The sequence below is a fragment of the Anolis sagrei genome, chromosome 2 (genome assembly GCF_037176765.1).
Source record: "Anolis sagrei isolate rAnoSag1 chromosome 2, rAnoSag1.mat, whole genome shotgun sequence".
NCBI classification, from domain to species: domain Eukaryota; kingdom Metazoa; phylum Chordata; class Lepidosauria; order Squamata; family Dactyloidae; genus Anolis; species Anolis sagrei.
In genome coordinates, this window is record NC_090022.1 from 297,432,052 (window position 1) to 297,447,986 (window position 15,935).

Sequence of the window (15,935 nt, forward strand, 5' to 3'; positions counted from 1 at the left end):
GATTGTAGGTAAACTGCAAATCCCAGCAACTACAACTCCCAAATGACAACATCAATCCCCTGCCAACCCCACCAGTATTCAAATTGGGGCATATCATGTATTTGTGCCAAATTTGGTCCAGTGAATGAAAATACATCCTGCATATCAGATATTTATATTATGATTCATAACAGTAGCAAAATTATAGTTTTGCTACTGAAGTAGCAAAGAAAATAATATTATGGTTGGGGGGTCACCACAACATGAGGAACTGTATTAAGGGGTCGCAGCATTAGAAAGGTTGAGAACCACTGTGTTAAACTCATTTTTCCAGTAGCATCGTCTAGCCGTTCCATGTTCACTCTTTCATAGTTCCATATTTACCTATTACGCTGCATTTCCAAAAGCTTGTTGGAATAGCCAGGTTTATACTTTTTTCCAGAAAGTCAGGAGGGAGGAGGCCAATCTAATATCCCTAAGGAGGGAGTTTCACAGCCAAGGGGCCACCACTGAGAAGGCCCTGTCTCTCGTCCCTGCCAGACACAACTGCGAAGAAGGTGGGATCGAGAGCAGGGCCTCCCCAGACAATCTTAAGTTCCTAGATCAGTGGTTCCCAAGCTGGGGTCCCCAGATGTTTTTGGCCTTCAACTCCCAGAAATCCTAACAGCTGGTAAACTGGCTGGGATTTCTGGGAGTTGTGGGTCAAAAACATCTGAGGACCCCAGGTTGAGAACCACTGTCCTAGATGGTTCATAAGGATATGTTCGGACAGATAAGCTGAACTGCAACTCCCAATAGCTCTAGCAAGCAGAGATAACACTGTGTAACAAAATTTGATTTTTTTTCTCTTCCTGGTTTGAGAATGTTATCCCCAATTAATTGTGTAGTCCTTACTTTGAAAGTAGTTGTTACACTCCAGAAACTTCATTTTTGTGACTGCCACAAACTATGTTGAATTGGTTGAGACTTGATGAATTATTCATCGAAAAACTATAGCAAAATGTGCTGCAAGATGCCCCACAAAAAAGTTTTTGCAGTTTAATAAACTTTTTCCATGTGTTATGATAGAACCAATTAGGAAATGACATTTATAACAAAAGCCATGTTGCATGGTGTAATCAAAGGTGATGGGAGTTGTTTTTCAGTGACATTTGGGTGCCCAAACTGGGTAAAAAACCAAATATTTATTTATTTATCGTGTCATCAGCAACCATTGTATTACAATTCTAACAGAGCAAAACAAACACAGAGATTAAAAAGAAAAGGGGAAAAAAGGGGAAAAAACACACAGATTTTGCAAACTTGGTATTTGGTTAAATGTCCTTTGACCAGTATCTGGCCACTTGGAGTGCCTCTGGTGTTGCCGCAAGAAGGTCCTCCATTGTGCATGTGGCAGGGCTCAGGGTGCATTGGAGCAGATGGTCAGTGGTTTGCTCTTCTCCGCACTCGCATGCCGAGGATTCCACCCTGTAGCCCCATTTCTTAAGATTGGCTCTGCATCTCGTGGTGCCAGAGCGCAGTCTGTTCAGTGCCTTCCAAGTCGCCCAGTCCTCTGTGTGCCCAGGGGGGAGTCTCTCATTGGGTCTCAGCCATGGCTTGAGGTTCTGGGTTTGGGCCTGCCACTTTTGGACTCTCGCTTGCTGGGGTGTTCCAGCGAGTGTCTCTGTAGATCTAAGAAAACTATGTCTTGATTTAATTTAAAAAACCAAAGAGCATCAACCACTAGCTAAAGAAAGTATTATTTGCCCTCTGTATAACCCTGGGACAAAAATTGTGTTGCATATTGTGTAATGGGGTAGATTCCTGGGAAGTGTAGTTCAGCAACATAAGGAAGAGCTGTATGATTCACCATTTATTTAATGGACTCCCTTCAGAGACCCAATGGGTGCCAACATTGGGATTTTTCAGACACCAAATTGAAATATGGTTTGTGGGGGGGGGGGGGGTTGTTAACTATTATTAACCATTATTTCAAAAATGGCCGAATCAGGTCCCATACCACACTCATCCACATGGGTCAGGGTGTCCAGCATCTTCTAGATAAGCCAGCTTTTTCTAACTCACACTTGGTAATAGAATAAAAACAGAGTTTTGGCAAATAGTGAGTTGAAGAGGATTTTCAACAAAGCTTTGATGGCATCTCTTGTGAATGCAGTGACTACATGTTCCTACATGGCAGGGAGTTGAACTATAGATGGTCCTTTGGGGTACCTCCTTGTGTCCATGAAAAGATCCACTATTGCAAGGAGAAAGACAGGTTTTCTAAGTTCTGATCTTCTCTGCTTCCCTCCAGCTGCCCATGATTGTCAAGGAAATCTACAACCACCTCCCCCGGATCAACGACCCGTTGACCAAAGAAGAGACCCTGAAGGCAGTGTGCAGCTTAGCCTCCAAGCGCCTGAACGGAGTGGTAGACATCCTTCTGGAATGCTCAGTGGAATGTGATGAGTAGGGGCCTCAAGGAGATGGACCAAGCATCTCTCTCATGTTATTTTTTTCCTAAAATGTCCACCACAATTCCCTAGTTGACTTAACCACCAAGATGGGGCCTGAAATATGGACCAACACATCCATTTCCCCTACTTCAGTGCTCAATGTAAAAAGGGATATTGCATCCTCTTACAAATATGGGGGCAGTTTTGCCATATTCCCATTCTCCCAGTATCTTGGTTATACTGGGGGATTTTTTTTCTTCTTTTTTGAGCTGGAAAGCAGCCACTTGGGGAACTTATAAGTAGACAGACCTGGGGATGAATGATTGCCACCCAGAGGCTGCATTTTGCCTGCATTGTGATGGTAGGGACTCCATGGCTAGTGATAGAATCATAGAATCATGGAGTTGGAAGAGACCTTGTGGGCCATCCAGTCCAACCCCATTCTGCCAAGAGGCAGGAATATTGCATTCAAATCACCCCTGACAGATGGCCATCCAGCCTCTGTTTAAAAGCTTCCAAAGAAGGAGCCTCCACCACATGCCAGGGCAGAGAGTTCCACTGCTGAACGGCTCTCACAGTCAGGAAGTTCTTCCTCATGTTCAGATGGAATCTCCTCTCTTGTAGTTTGAAGCCATTGTTCCATTGCGTCCTAGTCTCCAAGGAAGCAGAAAGGAAGCTTGCTCCCTCCTCCCTGTGGCTTCCTCTCACATACTTATACATGGCTATCATATCTCCTCTCACCCTTCTCTTCTTCAGGCTAAACATGCCCAGCTCCGTAAGCTGTTCCTCATAGGGCTTGTTCTCCAGACCCTTGATCATTTTAGATGGCCATCCAGCCTCAGTTTAAAAGCCTCCAAAGAAGCAGCCTCCACCACACTCTGGGGCAGAGAGTTCCACTGCTGAATGGCTCTCACAGTCAGGAAGTTCTTCCTCGTGTTCAGATGGAATCTCCTCTCTTGTAGTTTGGAGCCATTGTTCTGTGTCCTAGTCTCCAGGGCAGCAGAAAACAAGCTTGCTTCCTCCTCCCGATGACTTCCAAAAAGTTAAACACAGTCCATGAGCCACAAACCACCTACTTAGCCAGTTGCCACCTTCTTTCAGCACTCCTCCACCTTATTTTCGGTGCAGTCCAGTTGACTGTGGCTGATGTTGGATTGGATGGAACTTGTGGTCTCGTCCAACTCCTAGGTAACCCAATGAATCAAAACTTCAAGACACTTTGTTCACCAACAGCCTTGCAAATTCAGGGCAGCTGTGGCTTCTTTGGTTGAGTCTATCCACCTGTAGTGCAGACTCCCACTTTCCCTATTGTCTTCCACTTTGCAGACCATGATTGCCTCTTCCAAAGTCATGGGAGAGATGGGGAATTGTGTCCCTTATGAAATGATCTGCAAAACTGGACAATCAACATTAAATATGCTTTAGTCTACTTAGAAATTATCTGCCAGATATGTACTAAGTGATCTCACCACTAAGAAATATTAAGACAGTGCTTGTTGTTTAACCCTCTCAAGAAAAGCATTAATTTGAAATTAGTGTTGTATTGTCGAAGGCTTTCATGGCTGGAATCACTGGGTTGTTGTAGAGTTTTTTGGGCTATGTGGCCATGTTCTAGAGGCATTCTCATCTGAAGTTTTGCCTGAATCTGTGGCAAGCATCCTCAGAGGATGCTTGCCATAGATGTAGGTGAAAAGTCAGGAGAGAATGCCTCTAGAACATGGCCATATAGCCCCAAAAAACTACAACAACCCAAAATTAGTATTGTTTTAAATAATTTGGTAGCCCCTAGTGTCCCTTACTGAAAGAAGGAGAGATAAAAATGAATTAATAACAAATTAATAGTAAACGTAATGTACAGTCTGTAGTAGCCACCCTGGACTAGTGGTAGGCATGTTAGGACTACAATTCCAGAGACCAGGGTTTGGCTCTTCATTCAGCCACGAAAAGCCATTTAGTGACCTTGAACAAATCCTGAGAAGGAAACAATAGCTAATCTCCTCAGAACAAGAACCCTAGGATACAGTCACCATATGTCAGACACTTTAAAAACAAGGCAATTTCCTCCAAAAAAAGGCAAATGGTGTCCCTATATCATTTCTCTGCCTTGATATGTGTGGTTTGATGCCCATTTTTTCTTCCAAGGCAGGTTTTATTACCATTACTTCTTAGTACATATTCATCACATGCCTTTAATTTGATCTGTTTCTATATCTAAGTTTTCCTCATTACATTTGCAACTCCTCTTGCCTTATTTGTTCCTCTGGATTCTGCCATTACTTTCCATTGCCAGGATCCTAGCTGTGATCTTGTATCTCCTTTTGCTTTATGAGCCTCCTGAATGCACAATATTCCAATATCTCCTTTTTTAACCAGGTTCACTAGTCTGCATCTCTTTAAGTTTGTGGACAAACCATTTGCATTAATAGACATCACCTTAATTTTTCTATCCATTTCTTTTAAGAATATTATTTGTTTTGTGCTCATTTTTATTTTACTTCAGTGTGATCCCTCCAGTGACTCTTCAGTGGGGGTACATTTTCCACTCCCTGTCTCTTTCCCCCCATGGGGGGGGGTCTATGTTCCAAATTCTCCCCTGTCCCCTTAGTGTTTCTTTACATACATTATTTATGATTATAGCCCCTTCTCCCAGTTACGTCTTCCTTCAGAGATTCTCCCTTTTGCACATTTTTATCTTTAGGTTTTCCTCGGAGAAGTCCAAGCATGTTCTTTTTCTAGTTCCTCTGCCTTGTGTCGAAGTTCCTAGTTCTGGGCTCAGACTCAAATCTTCTTCACTCTGCATTTGGCCTCCACTATCTCCCAGCTGTACTCCTAAATCTAATAGCATTTTCCCACCTCTGCTAGGCTCCTTGTTCTCAAGCATTTCCCATCCTTGAAAATGATTATTCTGGCAGGATAGCCCCAGCTGAACTTGAGTCCTTTCTTATATAGTCTCTGGGCATATGGCTTCATTTTAGACTTTTCTTGCAGAGGTTCAGCACAACAGTTCTGTTTCACGAGGATCTTCTCCCTCTGAATTGTAGATCTGTTATCTTTCTCAGGGATTTATAAATCAAATTCTTTTGTCTTTCCCTGGCGAATGCCACAGTTATGTCTCTTGGTGTCCTTGCTGCTGCTGCGGGCTTGAAGATTCTCTGAGTTCTCTTCAAGTCCTGCATGTCAATTTCAATGTTATTTTCTTTCCAGCAATCTATCAAAGTTTTTTCAAGTTCTGTGTTGCTGATATCCTCAGAAATTCCAGACAATCTCAGATTTCTTCTCCTCTGTCTGTTGGATTGCTCGGCTAATTTTCCCCAAGAGTGATTCTATTTTCATTCTGCTCTGCTTTATTTTATTTTATTTTTTGCCCCAACTTTTTTTTACAGGCTATAATGACTATTTATTTCATTCAAGATGTTTCTTTCCATGGCATTCGTTGCCTCAGCTAGGTCTCGCACACCCCGGCCATCTTTCTCTTTCTTCCATCACCTCCCTGAGGTTACCTTACAGAGATAAGTTGACCAACCAGAGCACTCACCCATAGCTGGAGTTTATCTCTTGACAGATTTATGTGGTTAGGCTGTGTTATTTTGGTCACTCTGATTGTTTTTCTTCTTTTGGGGGCTATAAATCAGACATTTATCCAAAGGGTCGAATTTGGGCATTTATCCTTACCAACGCATGCACAGATCTCTATAGTTTGGTACCCTAAGTCAGAGTTGAGAAACAGATGGCCTTGTAATGCCCCAAAGATTAAAACACAGAGCAGCAAATTCACATTACAAGAAAACAGATGCCATCTAAATGTTAAGAAGAACTTCTTGACAGTGGAATAGACCACCTTGGAGAATGTTGAACTCTCCTATTTTAAAAAGAAGTTGGATGGGCATCTCTCAGGAGTGCTTCGGCTGTCTATTTCTGCATGGCAGGGATTTGAACTGCACAACCCTTGGGGACCTTTCAAACAGTATGGGTTTATCCTAATGCATTATAATTCCCAGCATTCCTCATTGTTGGCAAGGACCTGGAGGTCAGCATGAGCCCCATCCCTATCATAAATGTACTATAGTCAGATCATTGCAATCAAAGGAAGGCTCTTCAAAGGAAATATGCCCCAAGTCAATCTGAGATGGCCATGCTGATCTCCTCGTGTCCTTTTGCAATGTCAAAGCAGATGGGTGACAAGAAAAATAGAAATGGTCTCACCGCTCTTTTCTTTTTCTTTTCTGGCCCCCAGGAATGTGGCAGAGATATGGAAGGCGTTGGTTTCCGATCCGTATGCCAACATCAAGCTTATCAGACCCTTGCTCAAGCGGTTACAGGATGAAGACCCACTCTCAGAAGTCACGTTCAGGCGGCACAGCAAGTCTCTCATGCCGATAGCGGTATCAGCCCTTCTTGGTTGGGGCTGGAAAGGGCAGGGGGATTCTGCCTGGCAAAGCCAGCTCTCCACCCAGGCCCTCGGGGACATGTTCAGATCCTTGGTCTTCCCTCCTGGTTGCCTCCCATTCGAGAACAATCCAGGCCTGAGAGGGCTTGGCTTCCGAAACCACATCCAATCAGCAGGTTCTGGGTGGTCTCAAAAGATCATCTCAATGGAAAATCTTCCTCTGTTGGAATGTGGAGATTGGAAGTAATTCGTCGATATTCACGGTCAGGTGGCAAGACCTCCTCTGGCTGCAATTGTAACAAAACTTGCAGACAAAATCACAGATATAAGAAAATGTTCTTCAGATTGGAATCTCTGTGTGTGGATAAATCTGGTCATAATGATACTGGTTTTTTTCTTTTGCGTACTTTCCAATCTCTTCCTAAAGTTCTTGACTCTGTTGGGTCAGGGACAGGGCCCATAACCAAATTGTCAGAGTTTGGAGGATGTGCAGCAGAAGGTTTGCTAGATCAGCAGACACTGTGTTTCAAATAAGGACTCTGCAGGCTTTCAGGTACAAAAGAAACTAAGTTTTACTAAGTACATTCAGACACGTCTTGCTACAGCGAGCTACAATCAGGAAAAGTCAAAACTGAAAGTCTCTGCACATCTGCTTATCTCTTCTCTCTCGCTGAGACGGAATACTCCCTTCTGTTCCCAGCAAGAGCAAACATTATCTCACTTCTCTCAAGGTTACATAGTCACAGCCTCATTAATAAACATTCTTCACAGCATTTCTAATACACAGTAGAATCCATCTTGGAAATACATAGAAGCACATTTAAAACACACATTTGTTGTTCATTCGTTCAGTCGTGACCTCACGGACCAGCCCACGCCAGAGCTCCCTGTCGGCCGTCACCACACCCAGCTCCTTCAAGGTCAGTCCAGTCACTTCAAGGATGCCATCCATCCATCTTGCCCTTGGTCGGCCCCTCTTCCTTTTACCTTCCACTTTCCCCAGCATCATTCCCTTCTCTAGGCTTTGCTGTCTCCTCATGATGTGGCCAAAGGACTTCAACTTTGTCTCTAGTATCCTTTCCTCCAATGAGCAGTCGGGCTTTATTTCCTGGAGGATGGACTGGTTGGATCTTCTCGCAGTCCAAGGCACTCTCAGCACTTTCCTCCAACACCACAGTTCCAAAGCATCTCTCTTCCTTCACTCAGCCTTCCCTAAGGTCCAGCTCTCACATCCGTAGGTTACTACAGGAAATACCATGGCTTTGACTATGCGGATCTTTGTTGCCAGTCTGATGTCTCTACTCTTTACTATTTTATCGACATTGCTCTCCTCCCAAGAAGTAAGCGTCTTCTGATTTCCTGGCCACAGTCTGCATCTGCAGTAAAAACACACATACATAACTAAATTGATCCTGACACCCCTCTGTCTCCACCACTAACAATAATCCCTCTCTAGGAGCGAACACAGGACACTATAGAAATTAATATATACAGTCAGTCCCTGAGTTACAAATATCCGACTTACAAAATGACTCATAGTTAAGACTGGGTGTGGGACAACAGGATGGGAGAGAAATCTACTCCTCAGAAGGGAAATTCACCCTGAAAGAGCTATTATCATGGGGAAAGGGATCTCCACAGAAGCTTTATCTCCAATCTTTGTTTCCAAAACAAGCCAAATTTCTCAAAATCCAGTTCTCACAAGGAGAGAAAGTGAGGTGGCATCTTGTGAACAGGGGTACCGATAGCAACACAAACATCATGGGATGTGAACCCTTCCCTGTGCTATACATTGGAAAACTATAGCAAACTATATGCTGCAGCTAAATAAACCCTTTTTCCCATGTTTTTATGGTAGAACCAATTAGGAAATAACATTTATAATCCAGGAACAAAAATCGTGTTCTTAGGTTTTTACCCCTGAGACTTACTCTTTATGTTCAGACCAATCTGAATGAAATTGGGAAGTCTTAGGTGCCTTCACACCGGTTCTTTTGGCACCATAGGAAGGTCTTGTCCTTCAACATAGGCCATTGAACTGGGGTTGTGTTTATTCCGATATTCACAGCCATTGAGAGAGAGGGAACAGGAAAAAGCTTCTCAGCTCATAACTCCTAGGACCCTGGACTTTAGAGTATGTAAAGTAATTTTCCCTGTTGAAACATCAAGTTTGTGCCTAAGAAAGATAACTCATGGAGTTATTAGTTCAATTACAGTAACGCTTCATCAGCTCACATTACAAGCATACAGTGGTGCATTGCTGGTGGGGGTTTTTTTACAGTTGCTCATTTTGTCAGATTTTCTGGAATTTTATCTGCCTTAATGTGGAATGGCCTTGTAGAGGAGAAGGTCCATGCGGGTGACACCGGGGATAACACCAGCACTCACGATGCCTCTGCCTCTGTTGACTCCCCTTCTTCCTTCTGTTCCATTGCTAGGCCACCAATGCATTGTGTCTAATCCTGTCCTTGCCAGAGGCCTCCGATGCGCTGCAGAACAAGTTCCCCCACCTGCTCCTGGCATTGACCACCCAAATCTATTTTGTCCTTGGGTCGGGCAGGAGAGGATCCAAGACACTTGGACAACCCACCGCACTGAGGTAGGCAGTAGGCGTGTGCAATGAATCATAGAATCATAGAATCAAAGAGTTGGAAGAGACCTCAGGGGCCATCCAGTCCAACCCCCTGCCAAGAAGCAGGAATATTGCATTCAAATCACCCCTGACAGATGGCCATCCAGCCTCTGCTTAAAAGCTTCCAAAGAAGGAGCCTCCACCACACTCCGGGGCAGAGAGTTCCACTGCTGAACAGCTCTCACAGTTAGGAAGTTCTTCCTAATGTTCAGATGGAATCCCCTCTCTTGTAGTTTGAAGCCATTGTTCCATTGCGTCCTAGTCTCCAAGGAAGCAGAAAACAAGCTTGCTCCCTCCTCCCTGTGGCTTCCTCTCACATATTTATACATGGCTATCATATCTCCTCTCAGCCTTCTCTTCTTCAGGCTAAACATGCCCAGTTCCCTAAGCCGCTCCTCATAGGGCTTGTTCTCCAGACCCTTGATCATTTTAGTCACCCTCCTCTGGACACATTCCAGCTTGTCAATATCTCTCTTGAATTGTGGTGCCCAGAATTGGACACAATATTCCAGATGTGGTCTAACCAAAGCAGAATAGAGCATGGGTAGCATTACTTCCTTAGATCTAGACACTATGCTCCTATTGATGCAGGACAAAATCCCATTGGCTTTTTTTGCCGCCACGTCACAATGTTTTTGTTACATGTCGTAAGTTGGGTCAAATTCGTTAAATTCGTACTTATGATGCAATATCCGACATGTGGGCATGGCCCACACCAAAAACGTAAGAATTGAAACTTGCCCAATACTTTTTCATTTCATTTGTGATGTGGCGGCAAAAAACCCCCAATGTGATGTGGTGGCAAAAAAGCCAATGGGATTTTGGCCTGCATCAGTAGGAGCCTACTGTCATTAGGCTCCTATTGATGTGTCATTATTCTGTATATTACGTCGTTAATGGTTTTTAAATTTTGTATGTTGTTGGATTGACTTTTTTGCTCTTGTTGTAAGCCGCGTTGAGTCGCCTACGGGCTGAGAAACTGCGGTATACAAGCAAAGTAAATAAATAAATATAATAAATAGTGTCGAGATCTAGGGAAGTCATGCTCCCCATGCTCTATTCCGCCTTGGTTAGACCACACCTGGAATATTGTGTCCAATTCTGAGCACCTCAATTCAAGAGAGATATTGACAAGCTGGAATGTGTCCAGAGGAGGGCGACTAAAATGATCAAGGGTCTGGAGAACAAGCCCTATGAGGAGCGGCTTAAGGAGCTGGGCATGTTTAGCCTGAAGAAGAGAAGGCTGAGAGGAGATATGATAGCCATGTATAAATATGTGAGAGGAAGCCACAGGGAGGAGGGAGCAAGCTTGTTTTCTGCTTCCTTGGAGACTAGGATGCAATGGAACAATGGCTTCAAACTAAAAGAGAGGAGATTACATCTGAACATGAGGAAGAACTTCCTGACTGTGAGAGCCGTTCAGCAGTGGAACTCTTTGCCCCGGAGTGTGGTGGAGGCTCCTTCTTTGGAAGCTTTTAAACAGAGGTTGGATGGCCATCTGTCAGGGGTGATTTGAATGCAATATTCCTGCTTCTTGGCAGGAGGTTGGACTGGATGGCCTATGAGGTCTCTTCCAACTCTTTGATTCTATGATTCTATAATTCTATGATTTTAATTTTATAAACCACAGAAGCCTCCCACAGTCAGTTTTATTTTTCAGAGCAAGCAAACAAAGCAAAGCGGCTCCAGCCCAGCTTACTTGTCATAACGTATCTCCCTCTACGTCCCCCCTCGAAATTTAAGATCTTCTGGGGGGACCCTACTCTCGGCCCCACCTTTGGCAGGGACGAGGGACAGGGCCTCCTCGGTGGTTGCCCCTTGCCTATGAAACTCGCTCCCCAGCGAAATCAGGTCAGCAACATCCCTCCTCGCCTTCAGGAGGAAATTGATAACGTGGTTATGGAACCAGGCGTTTGGGTAGCTAGCAGATGATCGACAATGGTAATAATGATAATGTTATGGAAAATGGACTATAAACAGGCTTCCGATTGTGTTGTGCTTGCTGAATTTGTTTCTACATAAGGCTAGACAGCCAGTATTATTTTCATTAATGTACTTTGTATTTTAAACTAATTTCAAAATTAATTTACTGTGTTGAGAAGGGCGGGGTACAAATGTTTGAAATAAATAAATAAAGCCAAAAATGCTACCTTTCTTCTTTAAATTAATGACCTCTCACCATTAGGAAAGGGAAGCAGCAAGGAGAAAGCAGACTTTGCTGGGAAAGTGCAATTCACTTCTGGTGTGAGAGAATTGGCCGTCTGCAAGGTGGTTGCCCAGGGGATGCCTGGATGTTTTACCATCCTGTGGGAGGTTTCTCTCATTTCCCCGCATGAGAAGCTGGAGCTGACAGATGGGAGCTTACCCCACTCCCCGGATTCGAACTGCCGACCTTTTGGTCAGCAGTCTTGCCACTACGAGAGTTTAACCCATTGCGCCACCGGGGGCATTGAGTTAAAGTGGTGTCAAACTGCATTAAGTCTACAGTGTAGCTCCCCCTCCTTTTTTCACTTGGGGCAGTGTGTAATTCTAGGTCTGAAAAGCTTTGTTGTGGTGATATTTATCCTTTTGTCTGAAACAGCACTACTATCCAGGCTTTGAAAAACCTGATTGCATGTGCTGGCTACATCAGGGAATACAGCATTTTGGGGATGCAAGGATGCTGGAGCATGTTGGCGGATTCAGACACTTTCTTTGAAGGTGTATTTCATCTAGCAAGGTAGGACATTTCCAGTTGTCTAGCGATACCTTCCAACATTACACAATTGAAAACCAACTTAAATCCAAAATTTAGGCTCAACTAAATTATTGTTGCTAACTGTTGTCTAGCTGACATCAAATTATGACAACTACATGGATGAGAGACTTCCAGGTCATCATGTCCTAGACATCTCTGCTCAGGTCTTGCAGATGCAGAGCTATGGCATCCTTCATTGAGTCTCTCCATCTGTAAGGAAGTCTTCCTCTTTTCCTGTCATCTTCTTACCAAACATTTGAGTCTTTTCTGGTGAGCCCTGTCTTCTTATGATACGGCCAAGGACAACAGTCTCAGTTTAGTCATCTTGGGTTGTTGTAGGTTTTTTCGGGCTATATGGCCATGGTCTAGAGGCATTCTCTCCTGACGTTTCGCCTGCATCTATGGCAAGCATCCTCAGAGGTAGTGAGGTGCTTGCCATAGATGCAGGCGAAACGTCAGGAGAGAATGCCTCTAGACCATGGCCATACAGCCCGAAAAAACCTACAACAACCCAGTGATTCCAGCCATGAAAGCCTTCGACAATACAAAGTTGAGTCTGTTCATCATTAAGAAAAATACATTTGGCATTTGAAATGTCGTGATGTGGTCTTCAGCAGAATGATATGCATGGAATATCTTCCTGCAAGAAGCGCCAATCAAATATCAAGCTCAATGGTACTTTAACACTTGGCTAAGGCTGAATCCACATTGCATAATTATAGCAACTTGACACCACATTAATTGTCATGACTCAGTGCTATGGAATACTGGGATTTGTAGTTTTTGAGATAGTCTCCTTTCTCTGTCAGAGAGCTCTAGTGCCACAACAAAGTACAAAACTCAGGTTGGAGCTATGGTACTTAAAGTGGTATCAAGGTAAGATTCTGTTAGATAGATGATGCACTGTTAGACATGAATGCATTAGCTGTAACCCTATTGGGTTGTTGTAGGTTTTTCCGGGCTATATGGCCATGTTCTAGAGGCATTTCTCCTGACGTTTCGCCTGCATCTATGGCAAGCATCCTCAGAGGTTGCTTGCCGTAGATGCAGGCGAAACGTCAGGAGAAATGCCTCTAGAACATGGCCATATAGCCCGGAAAAACCTATAACAACCCAGTGATTCCGGCCATGAAAGCCTTCGACAATACATTGTAACCCTATTGTGCAAAACAGGTGGAAAATACAGTTCTAATGGACGTGTGATCACACACCTACTGGAGGGTTAAATACCTGATGATGTGTAACTGAGGGGGCAGGAGGCAGAAATTGAATCATGAACATATGACAATCATGATGAAGGTGTCATCATTAACTTTTGTCCCTGGCTCATAACAAGCAAGCAATGGGTATAAAAGAGGGCAGGAAGCATGTGTTCTTTCTCTTGCCATGATTCTCCTGCTTCTCACCGTACATCTGTTGCTGATATCTGTTACCTAAGTTGTGTGTATATCTTTGTATATGCCATTGAGCGATAGGAGATCAGGGGATCCTGATATGTGTATACATAAAGCATTAAAAATCTCCACTGTGAATTTGGGTGAAAACTGAGTTTTCTTAAAACAGTGAGAGAGCGGCACAAGGTCAAATGATTCAGTAAAATTCTGCTGACAACTGACAAGGACTCTGTTTTGTATGGGTTTATTTTTATGGCCTCTGAGACAATCAGTCTGGTGCACAGCGTATTTAGGGAGGGTGTGATTGGAAGAAGAAAACTATAAATCACGCACCTATCCCACCTTTGATAGATTCGGTTTCCTTGTCCATTTGTGAGAGGGTTTACCAATATCCATGACTCACTAATGATTACTGGTGCTTTTTAGTTTTGGAAGACATCTATTGTACTTTGTGGATTTGATATTTTTGATAACCTGTCCTGGGATCTTATTAAAAGTGGAGGATAAATTGTTGGAATGGATGCATGTATGAAGGAAGGAGTGAATGATGAACAGGTCCATTCATGTTGTAGGTCTAGGAGACCCATAAGGTCCTTCTCACCAAGTGCCAGACTTGTGACCCTCTTCTATTTTGGATGTTCAATGTTCCAGGACTTTGTTTGCCTTCACCAAGGTGCACATCAAGATTACGTTCAAACAGGCCAATGGATACCTCCGCCGCACTGATCCGAAGGAGAGGATCGTTGGCATGGCATTCTTCACTGAGGTGAGAGTTGAAAGATGATCATGCACGCATGGTTTCTGGAAGCCGTGAGTGGATGGCACATGGCACACAACACAATTTCCAGCATTCCCAACCAGGGAGCATAAGCATGTCTGCTGGAGAGGCCCTCTTCTGTGTCCCACCGATGACAGCAATAAATAATGTGAGGACATGGGAGAGCACCCAGTTGTGGGATGGGATTCCCTGGATGAACCAATTGGCACCAGCATTAGAAGATTACCACACTATGATCTACTAACATGTTTAAACATTGCAAACCTCTTCTTCTACAGAGCTGAAACATGCCTGAAATGCATCCATCACAGATATGGGGATCATACTATACTAGCAAGCTTACTATTTTCATACCTAAGATAGTGGGATCCATTGTGGGACTGGTATGGGTTGATACTGCCATATAAAACCCATATTTTCTGCTTTGAACTGAATTATATTGCAGTGTAGAGTCAGATAATCCAGTTCAAAACAGGATTTGATGACCTGGATTAGATGACAGTGTAGAAGGGACTACAGCTGGTGGCTTCCATATCAATGGTGCAATGATTCCATTCTGGGTTTTGTTGGAGCTCTCCAAGGGGCTGAACCCAACCACTATAGCAACTTGGACAGGGTTTTTAAAGTCTAGAATAACACCCAGAGTAGCTGGTGCTTTATGTTAAGCCATTTTGAGTCTCCTTCAAGAGAGATAAAGCGGGACATAAATAATAATAATAATAATAATAATAATAATAATAATAATATGACCTTCATGCCCGTGAATCCATACACATAGATTCACTTGAAAACTATAATAATAAAGACTGCCAGAGTTAGGGCATGCCTGATGTCCTTAGGAAGTGAGTTCCAGAGTTGAGGGGCCACCACCGAAAAGGCCCTCTCTCTCGTCCCCACCAATCGCGCTTGGAATAGAGGTGGGAGTGTGAGCAGGGCCTCTCCAGATGCTCAAAGAGATCGTGTGGGTTCGTATACAGAGATGTGGTCACGCAGGTAGGCGGGTCCCAAACCGTTCAGGGCTTTGTAGGTGAGAACCTACACCTTGAATTGGGACTGGAAAATGAATGGCAACTATGTCCTGTGTAAGGATTTCCTAGGTCCTCTGGGTAATTTTATGATATCCTTCTGTCTCAAGTTATTATAGAGTTTCACTGGAGGAACAAGAAAGATACGAGCAAGGCATTTCAACAGGGTTCATTTCAATAGGTAACATTGAATTCAGGCATCCTACTGCCACATGTAATACTGTTAGACCCCAATTTCTCTCAGATTCACTAGAATATTTCGTCCAAATTGTTGGACGCGCCTTATGTTAGGTAGATAGTGCGATGTTAGATAGGAATGCATTGTCTGTAACTCCATTGTGCATTACTGTTTGGAAAAACAGTTTCAATAGATATGTGGTCAAATACATCCACAAAAGGGTTAAGTAAGTGATGATGTGGAACTACTCGTACTTGAAGTAGAGTGAACAATGTGAAATATATTCTAAGCAATAAGATGTTTTGATTTGTAACTGGTTTTTTGCTAAGAAACTTTGAAATCTAAAGGGGGCTTGTTGAAATGGTTTGTAATTGTGTAATGTAGATTTCA

The 15,935-nt window shown here is 43.5% G+C and overlaps 1 protein-coding gene across 1 annotated transcript in view; it reads left to right on the forward strand.

Annotated features, from left to right (window-relative positions):
- Positions 1-15,935, forward strand: part of LOC137096441 (maestro heat-like repeat family member 5) — a 65,832-nt gene that overhangs the window by 36,550 nt on the left and 13,347 nt on the right. Inside the window, exons 15-19 of the mRNA XM_067465584.1 lie at positions 2,273-2,427; positions 6,649-6,796; positions 9,240-9,400; positions 12,015-12,152; positions 14,216-14,330. Coding sequence (XP_067321685.1) covers positions 2,273-2,427; positions 6,649-6,796; positions 9,240-9,400; positions 12,015-12,152; positions 14,216-14,330 — 717 coding nt within the window. The remainder of the gene's footprint in view (positions 1-2,272; positions 2,428-6,648; positions 6,797-9,239; positions 9,401-12,014; positions 12,153-14,215; positions 14,331-15,935) is intronic.